The sequence below is a fragment of the Pan troglodytes genome, chromosome 14 (genome assembly GCF_028858775.2).
Source record: "Pan troglodytes isolate AG18354 chromosome 14, NHGRI_mPanTro3-v2.0_pri, whole genome shotgun sequence".
Classification (NCBI taxonomy): domain Eukaryota; kingdom Metazoa; phylum Chordata; class Mammalia; order Primates; family Hominidae; genus Pan; species Pan troglodytes.
The window spans coordinates 57,641,436-57,662,506 of record NC_072412.2 but is presented as its reverse complement, the minus strand read 5'-3'; the positions used below and the strand labels follow the sequence as shown (position 1 = coordinate 57,662,506).

The window sequence follows — 21,071 nt, the reverse complement described above, 5'->3', positions numbered from 1 at the left end:
AAATTGACCTAGGGAGTTGTAATTTTAAGGCTTTTACTGAATTGCTAAACTTTTTTTTTTTTTGCTTTCTCCTAGAAGGGGGTAAAATTTGAAATTAATTTAGACAAATGTATTTCTGATGAAAACATCCTCCAAGAGGAAGAGGTATGCCATTAAGTCTAAATTTCCATTAGTAGGTATCAGAAAATGCATATATCTTAATAGCATGTTTCATGAAATTATTTCACAGGCTGTAGGGATAATTTTTTTCAACTTTTATTTTAGATTCAGGTGGTACATGTGCAGGTTTGTTACCTGGATATGTTGTGTGATGTTGAGGTTTGGGATATGAATGATCCCTTCACCCAGGTATTGAGCATAATACCCAGTAGTTAGTTTTTCAAGCCTTGCTTCCCTCCTTTCTTACCCCCACTGTAGTAGCTCCCAGTATCTATTGTTGCTATCTTTATGTCCATGAGTACCCAATGTTTAGCTCCCACTTATAAGTGAGAACATGCAGAATTTGGTTTTCTATCCCTATGTAATTGGTTTTCTATCCCTATGTAATTTGCTTAGGATAGTAGCCTCCAGCTGCATCCATGTTGCATGGACATGATTTCATTCTTTTTTATGGCTGCATAGTATCCCATGGTGTATATGTACCACATTTTCTTTATCCAGACCACCACTGATGGGCACCTAGGTTGATTCCATGACTTTGCTATTGTGAATAGTGCTGGGATGAACATGTGAGTATATGTGTCTTTTTGGTAGAATGGTTTGTTTTCTTTTGGATATATACCCAGTAATGGGATTGCTGGGTTGAACAGTAGTTCTAAGTTCTTTGAGAAATATCCAAACTGCTTTCTACAGTGGTTGAACTAATTTACATTACATTTCCGCCAACACTACATAAGCATTCCCTTTTCTCTGCAGCCTCGCCAATATTTGTTTTTTGACTTTTTAGTAATAGCCATTCTGACTCGTGTGAGATGGTGTCTCATTGTGGTTTTGATTTGTATTTCTCTGATAATTAGTGATGATGAGTATTCTTTTATATATTTGTTGGCTGCTTGTATGTCTTCTTTTGAGAAGTGTCTCTTTCTATCTTTTGTCCACTTTAAAATTTGGGTTGTTTTTTCTTGTTCAGTTAAGTTCCTTATAGAGTCTGGATATTAGACCTTTGTTGGATGCATAGTTTGCGAATATTTTCTTCTATTCTGTAGGTTGTCTGTTTACTCTGTTGATAGTTTCTTTTGCTGTGCAGAAGCTCCTTAGTTTAATTAGGTTCCACTTGTCAATTTTGTTTTTGTTGCAATTGCTTTTGAGGACTTAATCACAAATTCTTTCCCAAGGCCCATGTTCAGAATGGTGTTTCCTAGGTTTTCTTTTAGGATTCTTATAGTTTAAGGTCTTACTTTTAAATTGTTAAGTCATCTTTAGCTGATTTTTGTATACAGTGAAAGGTAGGGGTCCAGTTTCATTCTTCTGCATGTAGCTAACCAGCTATCCCAGCACCACTTATTGGATAGGAAGTCCTTTCCCCATTGCTTATTTTTGTCGATTTTGTCAAATATTATATGGCTGTAGATGAGTGGCTTTATTTCTGGGTTCTCTATTCTGTTCCTTGGTTTATGTGTTTGTTTTTGAACCAGTACCATACAGTTTTGATTACTGTAGTCTTATGGTATAGTTTGAAGTTGGGTAATGTGACGACTCTGGCGTTGTTCTTTTTGCTTAGAATTACTTTGGCTATTTGGGCTCTTTTTTGTTTACATATGAATTTTAGAATAGTTTTTTTTTCTCCAATCCTGTGAAAAGTGACATTGGTAATTTGACAGGAATAGTGTTGAATCTATAGATTACTTTGGGCAGTATGGCCATTTTAATGATATTGATTATTCCAATCCATGCGTGTGGCATGTTTTTCCATTTGTTTATGTCATCTATGATTTCTTTCTGTGTTGTGTAGTTCTTCTTGTAGAGATCTTTCACCTCCTTGGTTAGATGTACTCCTAGGTATTTTATTTTATTTTTTGGTGGCTATTGTAAATGGGATTACATTCTTGATTTGGCTCTCTGCTTGAATGTTATTGGTGTATAGGAATACTATTGATTATTGTACTTCGATATTGTATCCTGAAACTTTGCTGAAGTTGTTCATCAGTTCCAGGAACCTTTGGGTCGAGTCTTTGGGTTTTCAACCTATAGTATCATAAGCGTGAAGAGATGGTTTGACTTCTTTTCTTATTTGGATGCCTAGAATTTTAGAAAATATTTCTAGAAAAATGTTTCGTGCTCAAGGCCAGGGAACGGTGGCTCACAGCTGTAATCCCAGCACTTTGGGAGGCTGAGACGGGCAGATCATGAGATCAGGAGATTGAGACCATCCTGGCTAACATGGTGAAACCCCATCTCTACTAAAAATACAAAAAATTAGCTGGGTGTGGTGTCACCCACCTGTAGTCTCAGCTACTTAGGAGGCTGAGGCAGGAGAATCACTTGAACCCAGGAGGCAGAGGTTGCAGTGAGCTGAGATCACTGTACTGCACTCGAGCCTGGGCAACAGAGTGAGACACTGTCTCAAAAAAAAAAAAAAAAGGGAAAGAAAAATGTTTGGTGTTCAAATGAGTCCTCCAAATACTTTTTATTCTCCCATTTTATTTTATTGGTGTTATTTCTTTAGATAAATTATTACATTTTAATTTACTTTTCTTTAAATAAAAGAGCTATTTTACTCATAATATTAATTTTTATCATAGCCAAATTAAAATAGAAGACCTGATACATTGTCAACAACTAATATACTGACCTAAAAAATTGAACAGGTACCCTGAAACCAGGCACATTTATTTTAGGTCTTAATTAGTTATTGATAACTTTAAGTAAATCTCATTTATGCATTTGGGCTCTCCTTGCCACAGCAAGGAGTAAATACAGTAAATCCAATGCAGCAAATCCAAATTTCATTTTATTAGTTGATTTTAAAATCTTTTTTTATCCTGGTTTTATCAGACCTATAATAAATGTCAAAATTAATTGGTTTATTTTTCCATTTTACCCTTTCTGAATTCACCTTTTAAGTCAATATAAGTATGAATAATTATACCTGATGCTCAGTTTTTATTTAATGTTCTTTATTAGCTTAAAACATTTTCGTGTTAGCATTTCTTATTTTTATGAGCATTTGCTACATAAAGACTTCATTAGAGTGGTGATAGTTAGCATTCACCTCTGTTCAACCATAAATTCCTAAATGCCCCAGAGGTGAGACATCAGAGTGGAGCAGATCTGGGGACCTGCTTCTGAGTGGGAACTTGAGAAGTGGTACTCTCACAGAGCTTCTGTGAAGTGAGGTGCTGACGTTGCCCTGCTGAAATGAAAGAATGGAGTCCAAAAAGTTTTTTTTTTTTTAAACTTAAATTTTTTTTTACTTATAGGTTACTTACAGGGTTACCTGTATAGAGAAAGAAACAAGAGTTCTCAGAGTATACCTTTTCAGTTACTTTTGACTTTTGAACATTTTCTGTATTAAAAAATAAAATCAAAGTGAAAAGAAAAAAGCAAACCCTAAAATTGAAAACACAGGGACATAACTGTATATCAAGTTGACACAGAAATAATGTCTTCAGATGACTTTTGAATGCAATATGCACATTCTTCAATCTTAATGGGATTTATTTATTTTTAGAGATGGTGTCTTGTTATGTTGCCCAGACTGGCCTTCAGCTCCTTGGAGTCCAAAAAGTTTTAACTGCCACTCTTTCTTATTCTTTGCTTTGATCTGCGTGAAACAGAAGTGGTCATTTTGGTATTGACTACAAAATACTAGGAGCAGATTTAGGGAGCTGGTTAAGAATGTTGTACACTTAAAACAGGGCATGAATGAGAAAAGCTTGAGAGCACTGTAGAATGGAGCTGAAGTGGAATAATATTGAAGTCAGAAAGTCTAGATAAAATTAAGTTGCCTTATGACCAGTGCTTGACACTGTTAACATGGAGAAGAAATGAAAACATTTCTGTTTTTATCTAACATAGCTCTAGTTTTAAAACTCTATGGATTTATTTGTTTAGTAAACATTTGTTGAATATTTACTATATACCTTGCTAATTAATTTTACTAGGAACACGAAAATATGGTTTTTCTTTCTTTCAAAATATGGCTAATTTATCATGAAACACTGTGGAATTGATTTAGGCAATGGATATACTAAATGAAACTTTGACCTTTGAGGATGGCATGAAGTTTAAGGAATATGAATGTGTAAAGGAGCATGGAGATTATACAGACAAAGCATTTGAAAAACTTCACTGCCCAGAAGCAGGTATGTGTTTCTTGAAAGTTGTAAATGAGAAGGAACTGTTTTATTAGCAACCCATTTTGAACTCTGTCCCCATGCATCTGCCTCGGCTCCACTGTTACTTGACCCCTTTCTGCCCTCTCTAAGCAAGGCAGAAACACACTTATTATTCTCCTGCCACCCATGCAGTGGCCACACTCCCTGAGATCCAGCCCTCCTCTCCTGCTCCATACCCACTCCCTCTTGCAGCTTTGGCTTCTCCCAGGAGCTCCAGACTTACCAGTCTTTCTCATTGTCTTCTGGGAAGCTCCATGGACAAGTGTTGCCAGTATCTGAAACTCAGCTGTGTAAAGTCAAGCTCTTCTGTGCTCTTCCCAGTGACCCTTTATTTTGGTTAGTGTCACAGATGCAACTGGCTGGGGCCAGTGTTGTGGGCAGTAAAAGAATTTATCAACACAATTGTAAGTAAAGAAAGGCAGATTTATTAAAGTACAGAGATACGTTGCAAGAGTGCAATGGGCAGCACAGCAGAGAAGAGGCTGTCTGCTAAGAGGCAGGGGCTAGAGGGAAGTTTTATAGGGTCATATTGGAGGAGCTACATGCTGATAAGGTGTGCAGATAAGGTTTTGCTGCTTGGGCTACATGTAGAAGGAATGAGGTATTTGGGAACAGGATGTGCCAGCAGCTTGTCTGTGATGAGTCATCTCTCAGAACAGTTGTTCCCCCATCCCCACCCCCAACCTGGGACCCCTCCCTTTTTGTTGTTTACTTATCTTATGAGAACTTCACAGTCAGTGCTGTCACCAGGGTGCACCCTTAGTGTAGTGTCTATTCTGAGATGTCTCTGGAGTCTTCCTCTTCCTTCATTCTCTCTGTTACTGGTTTAGGGCTCTGTCATCTCTCAGTAGTGTGGTGTAGGCTTCAGAGACAGATGGAAATTGAATCTCAGCTGTTGCTGCCACCTTCTGGTTATGTGACCTTTCTTTCACAAGTTATTCCAACACTGAATCTCAGTTTCACCTTAGGAACAGGGGATAATAGTAGTAGGAATAACCACACAGGGTAATTGTGAGGACCAAAGTGAGTTTTGATGTATAAACGACCTGGCACATACTAGGTGCCTAAATTAAGTGCTGTCTTTTCATTTTCCCTTTTCCTTCCCCTCGCTGTATTGCCTTATTTGCTTATGTGACCTCCTTTCTCTAGTATTTCCCCTTCATTCTCTAAATGGTTACTGTATTAGTCCATTTTCTTGCTGCTGATAAAGACATACCTGAGACTGAGCAATTTACAAAAGAAAGAGGTTTAATTGGACTTACAGTTCCACATGGCTGGGGAAGCCTCACAATCATGGTGGAAGGCAAGGAAAAGCAAGTCACATTTTACATGGATGGCAGCAGGCAAAGAGAAAGAACTTGTGCAGAGGAACTCCTCTTTTTAAAACCATCTTATCTCGTGAGACTCATTCACTATCACGAGAACAGCATGGGAAAGACCCGCCCCCATGATTCAACCACCTCCCTCTGGGTCACCCCACAACACACAGGAATTCAAGATGAGATTTGGGTGGGGACACAGCCAAACGATATCAGTTACTAAAGTTATCTTGGCATATTATTACTCTGCTCAGATTTTTTTTTGGATAATACCTGCAGAATAAGGTCCATTCCACATATTATCACATTTAACACTACATGGCCTAATTCTGCTGTGACCCACTTTTCTCATCCCAGCATGGCCTCTTTCCTTCCATGGAAAATGGGATCCATACAGCCTGCTGGAATGCCCATTTTCTCCTACAGCTGGAATGCCCATTTTCTCCTACAGCATTTACAGAACTGACTTGGCTCAGTTTCCTCTTCCTGGAATACTCTCTGCCTCATTTCCTTCTGGAAAAATCTCCATTCAGCAGGTATCTTATTGAGGATCTCCTTTGTGCCAAAGACTGCTTGCTGGTAGGGAGCTCAAAGATGAATGAAATCTGGGCCCTGTTCTCAATATCACAGAAGTGTTATGAGCAAAAGAGTCAAAAACACGTTTTCTGAGCCTGAAATGTTAATCACTGTTTGAACTGCGAGCTGGGTGGAGAGTCAGGGAGGTCCGCACTCCTCCAGGGCTTCGCATGCCATCATTTTTGTGATTGAGAAGGATCATGCTGGCTGCAGAGCAAAGGATGGCATGGAGGGCAAGACTGAAGGCAGGAGAAGAGTCCAAGTGCATGAGCCAGAGTGGTGCAGGGAGAATAGATACTGAGTGTGGGAACTGAGGAAGAGAAGGGGCTCAAGGATATTCCCAGTTTTCTAATTCAAATGCATGAAGCTTTCGTCAACCAAAAATACATCACATGGAGGGTAGTGGGGTCAGGAGAGACAAGGTAGTGATCTAAATTTGGAACATGTTGAGATTTAGGTCTATAGAGCATCAGTTGCAGATTCTATATAAGACTGAAGGCCTGGGGCATATCAGGGATAAAGATATAGCTTGGTGGCCCTTAGCATATCCGTGGTTTTTAACTTTGGTGATGGTCAAAATACCTATGCAGAAGGACTGGAGTGAGAAGGAAATGGAGCTTAGGACATAACCCTACCACTATATAAACAAACTCTGGAGAATCAGGAGAGAGTAAAGCCAAAAGAGGAGAGACAGGTCATGGAGGAGGCACAGGAATTGGCAGCATCAACTGGAAGAGAAAGGCCAGAGGAGGTGAGTGGGATTTGGCCCTTCAGGAGCCGTTAATGGCCTCAGGGAAAGCAGTCAACTGTGTAAGGGGTAAATTCAATGGTTATCTTTGCATCAGTTTGCTGGGAAAAGCAGAGGGGGTTGGCTGTTTTTTAGATGAAAGAAAAAAAAAACCTTCATCAGTAGTATACTGAAAATTGTCTCTCATTTTAATCTGTATTCCTGTAATTATTATTTAGGCTGAAGAATTTTTCCGTATGTTTGTTGACCATTCATATTTCTCCTTTTTTTTTCTTTTTTCTTTTTTTGTTTTTTTTTTGAGAGGGAGTCTCCCTCTGTCGCCCAGGCTGGAGTGCAGTGGCACAATCTTGGCTCACTGTAACCTCCGCCTCCTGGGTTCAAGCGATTCTCCTGCCTCAGCCTCCCTGAGTAGCTGGGATAGGTGCGCGCCACCACGCCTAGCTGATTTTTAAAATATTTTTAGTAGAGATGAGGTTTCACCATGTTTGCCAGGCTGGTATTTGAACTCTTGATCTCAGGTGATCTGCCCACCTCGGCCTCCCAAAGTGCTGGGATTACACGCGTGAGCCACCACGCCCGGCCAACCCTTCATATTTCTGTTATGAATTATGTACTCATGCCCTTCATCCTTTTTTCTACTGAAAATGGCATGTTTGTTTTTTTCTTTATAAGACTGATTTAAATCAAACCTTTGCCTGTAATATGTATTGCAAATGTTTTCCTCAGTTGGTTGTCAGATCTCATTTATAGTAATAACAGCAAATATATATGAGTGTGTGTGTGTGTGTGTATTTGTGTATTCATCCACTTAGGAATAAATTTTATGAGAATTGTGCGGCATATAGAAAGAAAACTGTAAAACCTTACTGAGGTATTTACAGACCACTTGAATAAATGGAGAGAAATAACGGTGCTATATATTGGAAACATTTTTTCCAAATAAATATTGCAGTATCGTTGTCTGAGGTATTACCCAGAACTCTTTGTCTCATAACCAAAAGAATAAGGAGGGTGGACACTAAGGGTGAGTTTGGACCGAAAATTTAATAAACAAAAGAGGAAAGCTCTTCACTGTGGAGAGGGGACCCAAGAGGGTTGCCATTTCACAGCTGAGTACAAAGGCTTTTATGAGGAACCTGATAGGGCTGGGTGTTTCACTTGCATAAGGCATGAATTTCTGGCAGCTCCACCCTGTTCTCCTAGTATGCTGACTGGCTGGGGGTTGTTTTTGGAAAAGGCACCACTCAGAAAATGACATGATGGTTGACCAGGCATGGTAGTTCATGCCTGTAATCCCAGCACTTTGGGAGGCTGAGGTGGGCAGATCTCTCAAGGCCAGGAGTTCGAGACTAGCCTGGCCAATATGGCTAAAGCCCATCTCTACTAAAAATACAAAAATTAGCCAGGTGTGGTGGTGCACACCTGTAATCTCAGCTACTTGCGAGGCTGAGCCACAAGAATCACTTGGAACTGGGAGGTGAAGGTTGCAGTGAGCCGAGATTGTGCCACCACACTCCAGTCACACTCCAGCTGGGCGACAGAGCAAGCAAGACTCCATCTCAAAAAAAAAAAAAAAAAAAATGACGTGGTGTAAAGACCAGTTGGAGCCTTGGCCCACAACCAGCTGAGTGTTGGAGTGATGGTTCACAGAGGCTTGGCTCACAGTCCAAAGTATGCCCCAAAAAGGAAAGGAATGTGCTCACTGGGGCCCACCATGTACATGCCCACAAAAGGAGAAGGAACTATTTGCTAGAGGCCCACTGATTGCACAAAGGACAAAGGCATTTCTGTGTTGGGCTTTGCTCCCTTATCTGTGCAGCTGTGGGCATGTTTTAGGCAAGCTTCCTGTGCTAGTTCCCTTATCTGTGTCTGCAGCTTGATTTTTCAGACTGTTCTTTTGTTTGAAAGAATTCTGAGGACCTGCCCTAACTGCCTGCCTAACTGATTCTTTCTTTCTCCTCCCTCAATATGTGGATTTATGGCTATTTCAATCAAAACCACAGTAGGATTTTTTTTTTTAGTGGTATGGGGAGATCTTGGCAGGTTGGAGAATCCTGGAGCTTCTTAAGTGGCCAAAAATTTTGAAAAAGAAGAACAGTGAAGTGGTACTTACATTTCCAAATGTCAAAATATATTACAGAAATTATAGTCATTCACACAATATGATAGTAGCACCCAAATAGTTAAAACAGTGAGAAGAGAAATTTAGAAACAGATCCTAGTATGTATCATAATTCAGCACAAATGAAAAGTAACATCACAAGTCAGCGTGTAAAGAAAGGATTATTCAAATAAATGCTGCTGGGCCAATTGGTTAACAGTTTGGGGAAGATTGTGAAATCAGACCCTATATAATATGATACAACAAAATAAGTTTTTAAAAAAAGAGTTATATGTAAAAAGTTATACATTAGAAAATGAAATAAAAGAACATAGGTCATTTTTTTTTTTTTTTTTGAGACAGCGTCTCACTCTGTCACCAAGGCTGGAGTGCAAAGGCGTGATCTCGGCTCACTGCAAACTCCACCTTCTGGGTTCAAGCGATTCTCCTGCCTCAGCCTCCCGAGTAGCTGGGACTACAGGCACCCGCTACCACGCCCAGCTAATTTTTATATTTTTGATAGAGACGGGGTTTCACCATGTTGGCCAGGATGGTTTCGATCTCTTGACCTTGTGATCCGCCCGCCTCGGCCTCCCAAAGTGCTGAGGTGAGCCACTGCACCTGGCCGAGGTAATTTTTTTTGAACAGGGAAGAGCTATCTGTTCAAAATACATAGAAAAAAAAACACAGAATAAATTAGTAATAATTCAACTTTAACAACAAAAAGCTGTAATAAAGCAAATCATACTAACCCCTAGAAATGTCATTTTCAATAATGTATCTAGTTTAAATAATCATAAATGTCCACAAAAATTTAGCTACAAATGAGGTCATTATATAATGGTATTATTTTTAATAGTGAAAAATCACTAGCAACCTAAAAATCTGGCAGGAAATGATTAGTTATATTACATTCATAAAGCAGAATATTATGTTTGCTTTAAAACAGCTGTATAGAAGAATACTTAATAACCTGGATATGATCTGTAGCTGATTGAAAAAAGCAAGCTCTGAGAGGACATGTAGTATGTGGTCCAATTTTTTGTTTCAAAACAAAGCAAAAACCATATGCAGAAGGGAAAAATTGAAATTATTATAGTCTCTGGACAGTGAGATTATGGGTGATTTTTTTTTCTTCTACCTACCTGATTTTCAGATTTTCTATAGTGAAAACAGTAATAAGGAAAAAGACAAAACAAGTTATTTTTTAAATTAAGAAAATGGAACAGATTTTGTTTCTGTGGAAAAAGGCTAGATTGAAAGTTCTCATAGATGCCTCAAGGAAGTCCATTTGTGTCACTGATATTTCCTTAGCATTTAGCAATATTGGCTAGTCAGTCAAACACTAACAGTAAAAGTAAAACAGTGTTGACACCTTTTTGTCATTTCAGTCTTATATCTGTTAGAACAAGGGTGGTCATTTTTCTGGTTTTGAACATACCTGCTGATAAACTGCCTCTGAGTTCCTAAGAAGTGTTTGGGACAATTAGTCACACTTTGACTGCTTTCGAATTAATGAGTTGTTTTCTTACACCCAGGGTTTTCCACGCAGACTGTAGCTGCTGTGGGAAACAGGAGGCAGTGGGATGGAGGAGCGCCTCAGACTCTGCTGCAGATGATGGCAGTGGCCGACATCACCTCCACCTGCCCCACGGGGCCTGACAGTGAGTCTGTGCTTAGCGTCAGTCGTCAGGAAGGGAAGACCAAGGACCCGTACAGCCCAGTGCTCATCCTGATGTGATAGTCTACTTCTCACTATACACCCTATAGATCTTGTATCAGACACTTTCAAATATGTTGTTTTGATATCTCCCTACGCCTAAAGAGACTTGCCTGCTAATTATCCTGGACAAATGACCACTCTAGACATGCACATATAAAGGAGGAAAAATCCAGGATGCCACCTTCCTCAGAGTGAGGAAAAATGCGTGAGGAAGGACAGCTGACTTGATTTACCTTCCAAGGCCAGCTCAACAACTTTTTATGCGATTTCATAGGGTCATTTTTTTTCCACCAGTAAAATAAGAATTAAAAGAGTAGCTATCTCTACAAGATTTCGAGAGTTAATAGTTCAAAGATACATATAAATTGCTTTGAAGCCAATGTGCTATTTAAATGTTAGGAGTGTTTAGGATATGATTATGTTTTCTACCTAAATTCCGTCGTTTACATTTGAACCTCTCACATAGCCTTTCCTTAGAAGAGGATCATAGCAGGCTGGGTGCAGTGGCTTATGCCTGTAATCCCAGCACTTTGGGAGGCTGAGGTGGGCAGATCATGAGGTCAGGAGTTCAAGATCAGCCTGGCCAACATGGTGAAACCCTGTCTCTACTAAAAATAGAAAAATTAGCCGGGTGTGATGGCACACACCTGTAATCCCAGCTACTCGGGAGGCTGAGGCAGGAGAATTGCTTGAACCCGGGCGGCGGAGGTTGCAGTGAGCCAAGATCGTGACACTACACTCCTGGCTGACAGAGTGAGACTCTGTCTCAAAAAAAAAAAAAAAAAAAGAAAGAAAAAAAAGAAGAGGGCCATAGCAGCCTCCAACCTCTGGATGTTATCTTCACAGGTGGTAAAGATTTTTATTACTTATTTCCTATGTTGAGGGAGCTAAAATTTGTACATGTGCTGTAAGTTGAAATATGTAAGTATATCACTGAAATGAGCAATTATGTGTATAAATTGAGTTTCCCCTCAATTGTCTTATTAAGTTATAAATCAATTTAAAATAGGCAAATAGAATAAAAATTGTTATCACACCAAAAAGGCCAGTTTACAAAGCAATGAATGACTCTTCCCCTCATCAGCTATGTGACAAGAAGTCACTAAACTTTTCTATATCTCGGCTTCTTTATTAATAAAATGAGAGGTGGGATTAGGTTACCTCCAAGGTTTTAACATTCTTTGATCTTATACAAATGCCAGTGAAGAAGCATTTTTATTTTTAATAACACTTCCCTCTTCAGATGGCCAAGTTATTGTGATTGAAGGCATTCCAGGAAACAGGAAACAGTGGCGGCATGAAGCTCCAGGAACTTTAATGAGTGTTTTGGCAGCAGCACATCTAACGAGTAGCTCATTTTCTGCCGATGAAGAATTTGGTATGTAGTTTATTTTTAACAACATAACCAGTCCCCAGAGGAATTTTGTCAAGACTTGCAAATGCTGAAAGGGGATAAAAATACCTTCAGCTGGGAGAGAGAATTGGGAGGGTGTCTAGCCTTTTCAGAAGCTGATTTGCTTTGTCCAATCCTATTCCAAATGCTACTAACAAAAGACATGAGCTTTCCAGGAGAGTGGTGTAATTTTCTTTAATGCAATCAGCTGACAACTGGTGAAAAGTTTAAGTAGGGCTACTGGCTTTGTAGCTGATGATCCAGTATTGTTTTTCTCTACCTGAGTCAGTTTATTTCTGACAGCTATTCAGTGGACTCAAATTACTATCCCATGGACAATAAAAATACAACATAATATCATTTGTTTTTTTCCTCCAATTTTTAGCAAGATTCTGCTTTTGTTTACTTTAAGGCAGGAGCCCCCAACCCTCGGGCTGCAGACCAGTACCAGTCTGTGGCCTGTTAGGAACCAGGCCACACAGCAGGAGGTGAGTGGCAGGCAGGTGAGCATTACTGCCTGAGCTCTGCCCTCCTGTCAGATCAGCAGCTGCATTCAGTTCTCATGGGAGCATGAACCCTGTTGTGAACTGTACATGTGAGAGATCTACGCTGTGTGCTCCTTATGAGAATCTAATGCCTGATGATCTGAGGTCCCCAAAACCACTCCCCTTCCCTGCCCCCATGGAAAGATTGTCTTCCATGAAACTGGTCCCTGGTGCCAGAAAGGTTGGGGACCACTGCTTTAAGGGAAGCCAACCATCATTTTCTAAAATTTGAGGGGCCTGGGTGTAATGGCTCACACCTATAATTCCAGGACTTTGGGAGGATGAGGCAGGAGGATCTCTTGAGGCTAGGAGTTAGAGGATGCTGTGAACTATGATCACTGCTCTCCAGCCTGGCTGACAGAGCAAGAACTTGTCTCTAAAAATAAAAAATAAAGTTTGAGGGAAATCACATCATAATGAGGGTTTGGTCTTATATCAGATATTCAAGTGTGAAGTGCTACAAGAAAAGCTACTGCAGGCAAGCAGGGATCCCAGGAGCATCTGCGTGAGTGTGAGGTCTGGGACCTGGTTTTGTGGTGAAGTGAGGTTGAAAAACAAGTAGAAAAACTAAGGTACTAGATATTCTTGGAGGCTGATAAATGTTTACAAAGTTAGGCTGGGCGCGGTGGCTTATGCCTGTAATCCCGGCACTTTGGGAGGCCGAGGCAGGTGGATCACCTGAGGTCAGGAGTTCGAGACCAGCCTGGCCAAACCTCGTCTCTACTAAAAATACAAAAATTAGGTGGGCATGGTGGCAGGCGCCTGTAATCCCAGCTACTTGGGAGGTTGAGGCAGGAGGAACGCTTGAACCCGGGTGGCGGAGGTTGCAGTGAGCCGAGATGGCGCCATTGCACTCCAGCCTGGGGGACAAGAGTGGGACTTTGTCTAAAAAAAAACAAAAAAAAGTTTATAAAGTTAATTACCACTACAAAAACATAGTAATTTTTAACTGTCAGTTGAGTCCCAACAGTTAATGAATACACATTTTATAATATTTTGAAAGAGGCTTTCTAATGGAATTTTTTTATGTGGAACAGGACATTTTATTAACACATCTAAGTATCTTTGTTTCTCTGAAGTATGAAGCCAAAAGTTTAAGATTATAAACTCATAATTAGTCATTAATATCTTAGCATTATATGTTATTTGGAGATGATCTAGATAATGAATACCTATCATTTAATTTAGCTTAGCAAAACTTGAGGAGAAAAAGTTACCAAAAGGGTTTGAAAAACCTTTTTTAGGTAAACACACTAGAAAACCTAATTATTATTATGATTATTATTATTTTTTATTTTTTTATTATTATACTTTAAGTTTTAGGGTACATGTGCACAACGTGCAGGTTAGTTACATATGTATACATGTGCCATGCTGGTATGCTGCACCCACTAACTCGTCATCAAGCATTAGGTATATCTCCCAATGCTATCCCTCCCCCCTCCCCCCACCCCACAACAGGCCCCAGAGTGTGATGTTCCCCTTCCTGTGTCTATGTGTTCTCATTGTTCAATTCCCACCTATGAGTGAGAATATGCGGTGTTTGGTTTTTTGTTCTTGCGATAGTTTACTGAGAATGATGATTTCCAATTTCATCCATGTCCCTACAAAGGACGTGAACTCATCATTTTTTATGGGTGCATAGTATTCCATGGTGTATATGTGCCACATTTTCTTAATCCAGTCTATCATTGTTGGACATTTGGGTTGGTTCCAAGTCTTTGCTATTGTGAATAATGCCTCAATAAACATACGTGTGCATGTGTCTTTATAACAGCATGATTTATAGTCATTTGGGTATATACCCAGTAATGGGATGGCTGGGTCAAATGGTATTTCCAGTTCTAGATCCCTGAGGAATCGCCACACTGACTTCCACAATGGTTGAACTAGTTTACAGTCCCACCAACAGTGTAAAAGTGTTCCTATTTCTCCACATCCTCTCCAGCACCTGTTGTTTCCTGACTTCTTAATGATTGCCATTCTAACTGGTGTGAGATGGTATCTCATTGTGGTTTTGATTTGCATTTCTCTGATGGCCAGTGATGGTGAGCATTTTTTCATGTGTTTTTTGGCTGCATAAATGTCTTCTTTTGAGAAGTGTCTGTTCATGTCCTTTGCCCACTTTTTGATGGGGTTGTTTGTTTTTTTCTTGTAAATTTGTTTGAGTTCATTGTAGATTCTGGATATTAGCCCTTTGTCAGATGAGTAGGTTGCGAAAATTTTCTCCCATTTTGTAGGTTGCCTGTTCACTCTGATGGTAGTTTCTTTTGCTGTACAGAAGCTCTTTAGTTTAATTAGATCCCATTTGTCAATTTTGGCTTTCGTTGCCATTGCTTTTGGTGTTTTAGACATGAAGTCCTTGCCCATGCCTATGTCCTGAATGGTAAAGCCTAGGTTTTCTTCTAGGGTTTTTATGGTTTTAGGTCTAACGTTTAAGTCTTTAATCCATCTTGAATTGATTTTTGTATAAGGTGTAAGGAAGGGATCCAGTTTCAGCTTTCTACATGTGGCTAGCCAGTTTTCCCAGCACCATTTATTAAATAGGGAATCCTTTCCCCATTGCTTGTTTTTCTCAGGTTTGTCAAAGATCAGATAGTTGTAGATATGTGGCGTTATTTCTGAGGGCTGTGTTCTGTTCCATTGATCTATATCTCTGTTTTGGTAGCAGTACCATGCTGTTTTGGTTACTATAGCCTTGTAGTATAGTTTGAAGTCAGGTAGTGTGATGCCTCCAGCTTTGTTCTTTTGGCTCAGGATTGACTTGGCGATGCACGCTCTTTTTTGGTTCCATATGAACTTTAAAGTAGTTTTTTCCAATTCTGTGAAGAAAGTCATTGGTAGCTTGATGGGGATGGCATTGAATCTGTAAATTACCTTGGGCAGTATGGCCATTTTCACGATATTGATTCTTCCTACCCATGAGCATAGAATGTTCTTCCATTTGTTTGTATCCTCTTTTATTTCCTTGAGCAGTGGTTTGTAGTTCTCCTTGAAGAGGTCCTTCACATCCCTTGTAAGTTGGATTCCTAGGTATTTTATTCTCTTTGAAGCAATTGTGAATGGGAGTTCACTCATGATTTGGCTCTCTGTTTGTCTGTTGTTGGTGTATAAGAATGCTTGTGATTTTTGTACATTGATTTTGTATCCTGAGACTTTGCCGAAGTTGCTTATCAGCTTAAGGAGATTTTGGGCTGAGACAATGGGGTTTTCTAGATACACAATCATGTCGTCCGCAAACACAGACAATTTGACTTCCTCTTTTCCTAATTGAATACCCTTTATTTCCTTCTCCTGCCTCATTGCCCTGGCCAGAACTTCCAACACTATGTTGAATAGGAGTGGTGAGAGAGGGCATCCCTGTCTTGTGCCAGTTTTCAAAGGGAATGCTTCCAGTTTTTGCCCATTCAGTATGATATTGGCTGTGGGTTTGTCATAGATAGCTCTTATTGTTTTGAGATACGTCCCATCAATACCTAATTTATTGAGAGTTTTTAGCATGAAGGGTTGTTGAATTTTGTCAAAGGCCTTTTCTGCATCTATTGAGATAATCATGTGGTTTTTGTCTTTGGTTCTATTTATATGCTGGATTACATTTATTGATTTGCATATATTATTGAACCAGCCTTGCATCCCAGGGATGAAGCCCACTTGATCATGGTGGATAAGCTTTTTGATGTGCTGCTGGATTCGGTTTGCCAGTATTTTATTGAGGATTTTTGCATCAATGTTCATCAAGGATATTGGTCTAAAATTCTCTTTTGTGGTTGTGTCTCTGCCAGGCTTTGGTATCAGGATGATGCTGGCCTCATAAAATGAGTTAGGGAGGATTACCTCTGTTTGTATTGATTGGAATAGTTTCAGAAGGAATGGTACCAGTTCCTCCTTGTACCTCTGGTAGAATTCAGCTGTGAATCCATCTGGTCCTGGACTCTTTTTGGTTGGTAAGCTATCGATTATTGCCACAATTTCAGATCCTGTTATTGGTCTATTCAGAGATTCAACTTCTTCCTGGTTTAGTCTTGGGAGAGTGTATGTGTCGAGGAATTTATCCATGTCTTCTAGATTTTCTAGTTTATTTGCGTAGAGATGTTTGTAGTATTCTCTGATGGTAGTTTGTATTTCTGTGGGATCGGTGGTGATATCCCCTTTATCATTTTTTATTGCATCTATTTGATTCTTCTCTCTTTTTTTCTTTATTAGTCTTGCTAGTGGTTTATTAATTTTGTTGATCCTTTCAAAAAACCAGCTCCTGGATTCATTAATTTTTTGAAGGGTTTTTTGTGTCTCTATTTCCTTCAGTTCTGCTCTGATTTTAGTTATTTCTTGCCTTCTGCTAGCTTTTGAATGTGTTTGCTCTTGCTTTTCTAGTTCTTTTAATTGTGATGTTAGGGTGTCAATTTTGGATCTTTCCTGCTTTCTCTTGTGGGCATTTAGTGCTATAAATTTCCCTCTACACACTGCTTTGAATGCGTCCCAGAGATTCTGGTATGTTGTATCTTTGTTCTCGTTGGTTTCAAAGAACATCTTTATTTCTGCCTTCATATCGTTATGTACCTAGTAGTCATTCAGGAGCAGGTTGTTCAGTTTCCATGTAGTTGAGCGGTTTTGAGTGAGATTCTTAATCCTGAGTTCTAGTTTGATTGCACTGTGGTCTGAGAGATAGTTTGTTATAGTTTCTGTTCTTTTACATTTGCTGAGGAGAGCTTTACTTCCAAGTATGTGGTCAATTTTGGAATAGGTGTGGTGTGGTGCTGAAAAAAATGTATATTCTGTTGATTTGGGGTGGAGAGTTCTGTAGATGTCTATTAGGTCCGCTTGGTGCAGAGCTGAGTTCAATTCCTGGGTATCCTTGTTGATTTTCTATCTCGTTGATCTGTCTAATGTTGACAGTGGGGTGTTAAAGTCTCCCGTTATTAATGTGTGAGAGTCTAAGTCTCTTTGTAGGTTGCTCAGGACTTGCTTTATGAATCTGGGTGCTCCTGTATTGGGTGCATATATATTTAGGATAGTTAGCTCTTCTTGTTGAATTGATCCCTTTACCATTATGTAATGGCTTTCTTTGTCTCTTTTGATCTTTGTTGGTTTAAAGTCTGTTTTATCAGAGACTAGGATTGCAACCCTTGCCTTTTTTTGTTTTCCATTTGCTTGGTAGATCTTCCTCCATCCTTTTATTTTGAGCGTATGTGTGTCTCTGCATGTGAGATGGGTTTCCTGAATACAGCACACTGATGGGTCTTGACTCTTTATCCAATTTGCCAGTCTGTGTCTTTTAATTGGAGCATTTAGTCCATTTACATTTAAAGTTAATATTGTTATGTGTGAATTTGATCCTGTCATTATGATGTTAGCTGGTTATTTCGCTCGTTAGTTGATGCAGTTTCTTCCTAGTCTCGATGGTCTTTACATTTTGGCATGATTTTGCAGTGGCTGGTACCAGTTGTTCCTTTCCATGTTTAGTGCTTCCTTCAGGAGCTCTTGTAGGGCAGGCTGGTGGTGACAAAATCTCTCAGCATTTGCTTGTCTGTAAAGTATTTTATTTCTCCTTCACTTATGAAGCTTAGTTTGGCTGGATATGAAATTCTGGATTGAAAATTCTTTTCTTTAAGAATGTTGAATATTGGCCCCCACTCTGTTCTGGCTTGTAGAGTTTCTGCCCAGAGATCCGCTGTTAGTCTGATGGGCTTCCCTTTGAGGATAACCTGACATTTCTCTCTGGCTGCCCTTAACATTTTTTCCTTCATTTCAACTTTGGTGAATCTGACAATTATGTGTCTTGGAGTTGCTCTTCTCGAGGAGTATCTTTGTGGTGTTCTCTGTATTTCCTGAATCAGAATGTTGGCCTGCCTTGCTAGATTGGGGAAGTTCTCCTGGATAATATCCTGCAGAGTGTTTTCCAACTTGGTTCCATTCTCCCCGTCACTTTCAGGTACACCAATCAGACGTAGATTTGGTCTTTTCACATAGTCCCATATTTCTTGGAGGCTTTGCTCGTTTCTTTTTATTCTTTTTTCTCTAAACTTCCCTTCTCGCTTCATTTCATTCATTTCATCTTCCATCACTGATACCCTTTCTTCCAGTTGATCGCATCGGCTCCTGAGGCTTCTGCATTCTTCACGTAGTTCTCGAGCCTTGGTTTTCAGCTCCATCAGCTCCTTTAGGCACTTCTCTGTATTGGTTATTCTAGTCATACATTCTTCTAAATTTTTTTCAAAGTTTTCAACTTCTTTGCCTTTGGTTTGAATGTCCTCCCATAGCTCGGAGTAATTTGATCGTCTGAAGCCTTCTTCTCTCAGCTTGTCAAAGTCATTCTCCATCCAGCTTTGTTCTGTTGCTGGTGAGGAACTGCGTTCCTTTGGAGGAGGAGAGGTTCTCTGCTTTTTAGCGTTTCCAGTTTTTCTGCTCTGTTTTTTCCCCATCTTTGTGGTTTTATCTACTTTTGGTCTTTGATGATGGTGATGTACAGATGGGTTTTTGGTGTGGATGTCCTTTCTGTTTGTTAGTTTTCCTTCTAACAGACAGGACACTCAGCTGCAGGTCTGTTGGAGTACCCGGCTGTGTGAGGTGTCAGTGTGCCCCTGCTGGGGGGTGCCTCCCAGTTAGGCTGCTCGGGGGTCAGGGGTCAGGGACCCACTTGAGGAGGCAGTCTGCCTGTTCTCAGATCTCCAGCTGCGTGCTGGGAGAACCACTGCTCTCTTCAAAGCTGTCAGACAGGGACTTTTAAGTCTGCAGAGGTTACTGCTGTCTTTTTGGAAAACCTAATTATTATTAAAACTTCTACCTGGCCAGGCTCATGCCTGTAATCCCAGCCCTTTGGGAGGCTGAGGCAGGAGGATCACTTGAGCCCTGGAGTTCGAGGCTGCCATGAGCCATGATTGTGCTGCTGCACTCCAGTTAGTGTGACAGAGTGAGACTCCAACTCTAAACAAACAAACAAAAACCTCTTATTTCATTACATTTATTTATTCCTTCATAACAACTATGTTTGGAGATTTTCAGGAAACGTTGGACAAATCTAGCCATCATCTTATTTCTTTATTAATCATTTCTACAGTTTGTGAATGTTAGGCAGTCACCACCAAAGCAAAAGCCCTAAGGTTAATACATGGACGTTTTGCTGATCAAATGACACTGCTGCTTTCATTAAACCAAAAAACTAGTCTTATTTACCAAAAATTTACCCAAGTTACAAGAATTAAAAGGCATTTTAGTGCATTTCTACTTTTCTGATAAAATATTTCATTTAAGCACTTACTTTTTCTTTAAGCCAATTAACTATAGCTCTTTCATATATTTTGGTAGTGAAATATCAACAAAACACAGGTTCAGCTGCCCTCCACTTGCAAAATTGAATAACAAGGACAAGGTGCAGTAGAAGGAAAGTGCCTTTATTTTTCAGCGCTAGCAGTGGGGAGATGGTTCAGGCTCCTGCCTTAGTAAAACCACTTCGGAATTCTCAGGCAAAATGCTAGGGCTTAAGAAGAGGAAGTTTGGTATGGAGGGTATGTGGGGCGAGATGGTGCAAGTCTACGTGACTTGTTCCAATGACTTATCTTGAGTTATTGCCCCATCTGGTGAATTGGGCTGGTACCATCTTGGGCTTGTCTGGGTTGTAAATTAGCTGCAGCCTTGAAGTTCCTGGTTGGGGAGAATTTCATAGGCATCTGGATTGTCTCAAGATTCAATCTCTGGAACTTCTAAGCAAACATAATTAGATAAGCCAGCAATGCAAGGGAGTGCTTGGTGGAAAGAAAGTCAAGATTTTTATTTCATTACTAAAAAGTTAATACAGAGGGCTGCAGGAGGAAAAAAAAATTAAAAATAGGGCACTCAGTTACAAAATCACATACACATGATACATATAAACATACAGAAGCAGGTTTTGTAGCTTCATAAGGCTTTCATTTGCCAGTTTTCAAATAATTTTTCCTCCAACTTTATTTTTTATTTTATTTATTTATTTATTTTTGAGACGGAGTCTCACTTTGTTACGCAGATTGGAGTTTCGGCTCACTGCACCCTCTACCACCCAGGTTCAAGTGATTCTCCTGCCTCAGCCTCTGGAGCAGCTGGGATTACAGGCGCATGCCACTATGCCCAGCTAATTTTTGTATTTTCAGTACAGACTGGGTTTCACCATGTTGGCCAGGCTGGTTTCGAACTCCTGACCTCAAGTGATCCACCTGCCTCAGCCTCCCAAAGTACTGGGATTACAGGCGTGAGCCACTGCACCCGGCCTGAGCCACCATGTCCTCCAACTTTAGACTATCAGTCTCTTGATTACCTGTTCCATTGCCCTGAACAATTGTTAGCAAGCCAACCCTAAATT

General features: G+C 40.0%; 1 protein-coding gene across 14 annotated transcripts in view; it reads left to right on the top strand.

Annotated features, from left to right (window-relative positions):
• Positions 1 to 21,071, top strand: part of NEK5 (NIMA related kinase 5) — an 89,290-nt gene that overhangs the window by 51,357 nt on the left and 16,862 nt on the right. For 13 of the 14 annotated variants that reach the window (XM_009427003.5, XM_063792590.1, XM_063792588.1 and 10 more), the window contains 4 exons: positions 76 to 144; positions 4,178 to 4,304; positions 10,620 to 10,745; positions 12,048 to 12,182. In XM_009427003.5, the coding sequence (XP_009425278.3) occupies positions 76 to 144; positions 4,178 to 4,304; positions 10,620 to 10,745; positions 12,048 to 12,182 (457 nt within the window). The remainder of the gene's footprint in view (positions 1 to 75; positions 145 to 4,177; positions 4,305 to 10,619; positions 10,746 to 12,047; positions 12,183 to 21,071) is intronic. The other variant, XM_016925323.4, reaches the window with a different exon arrangement.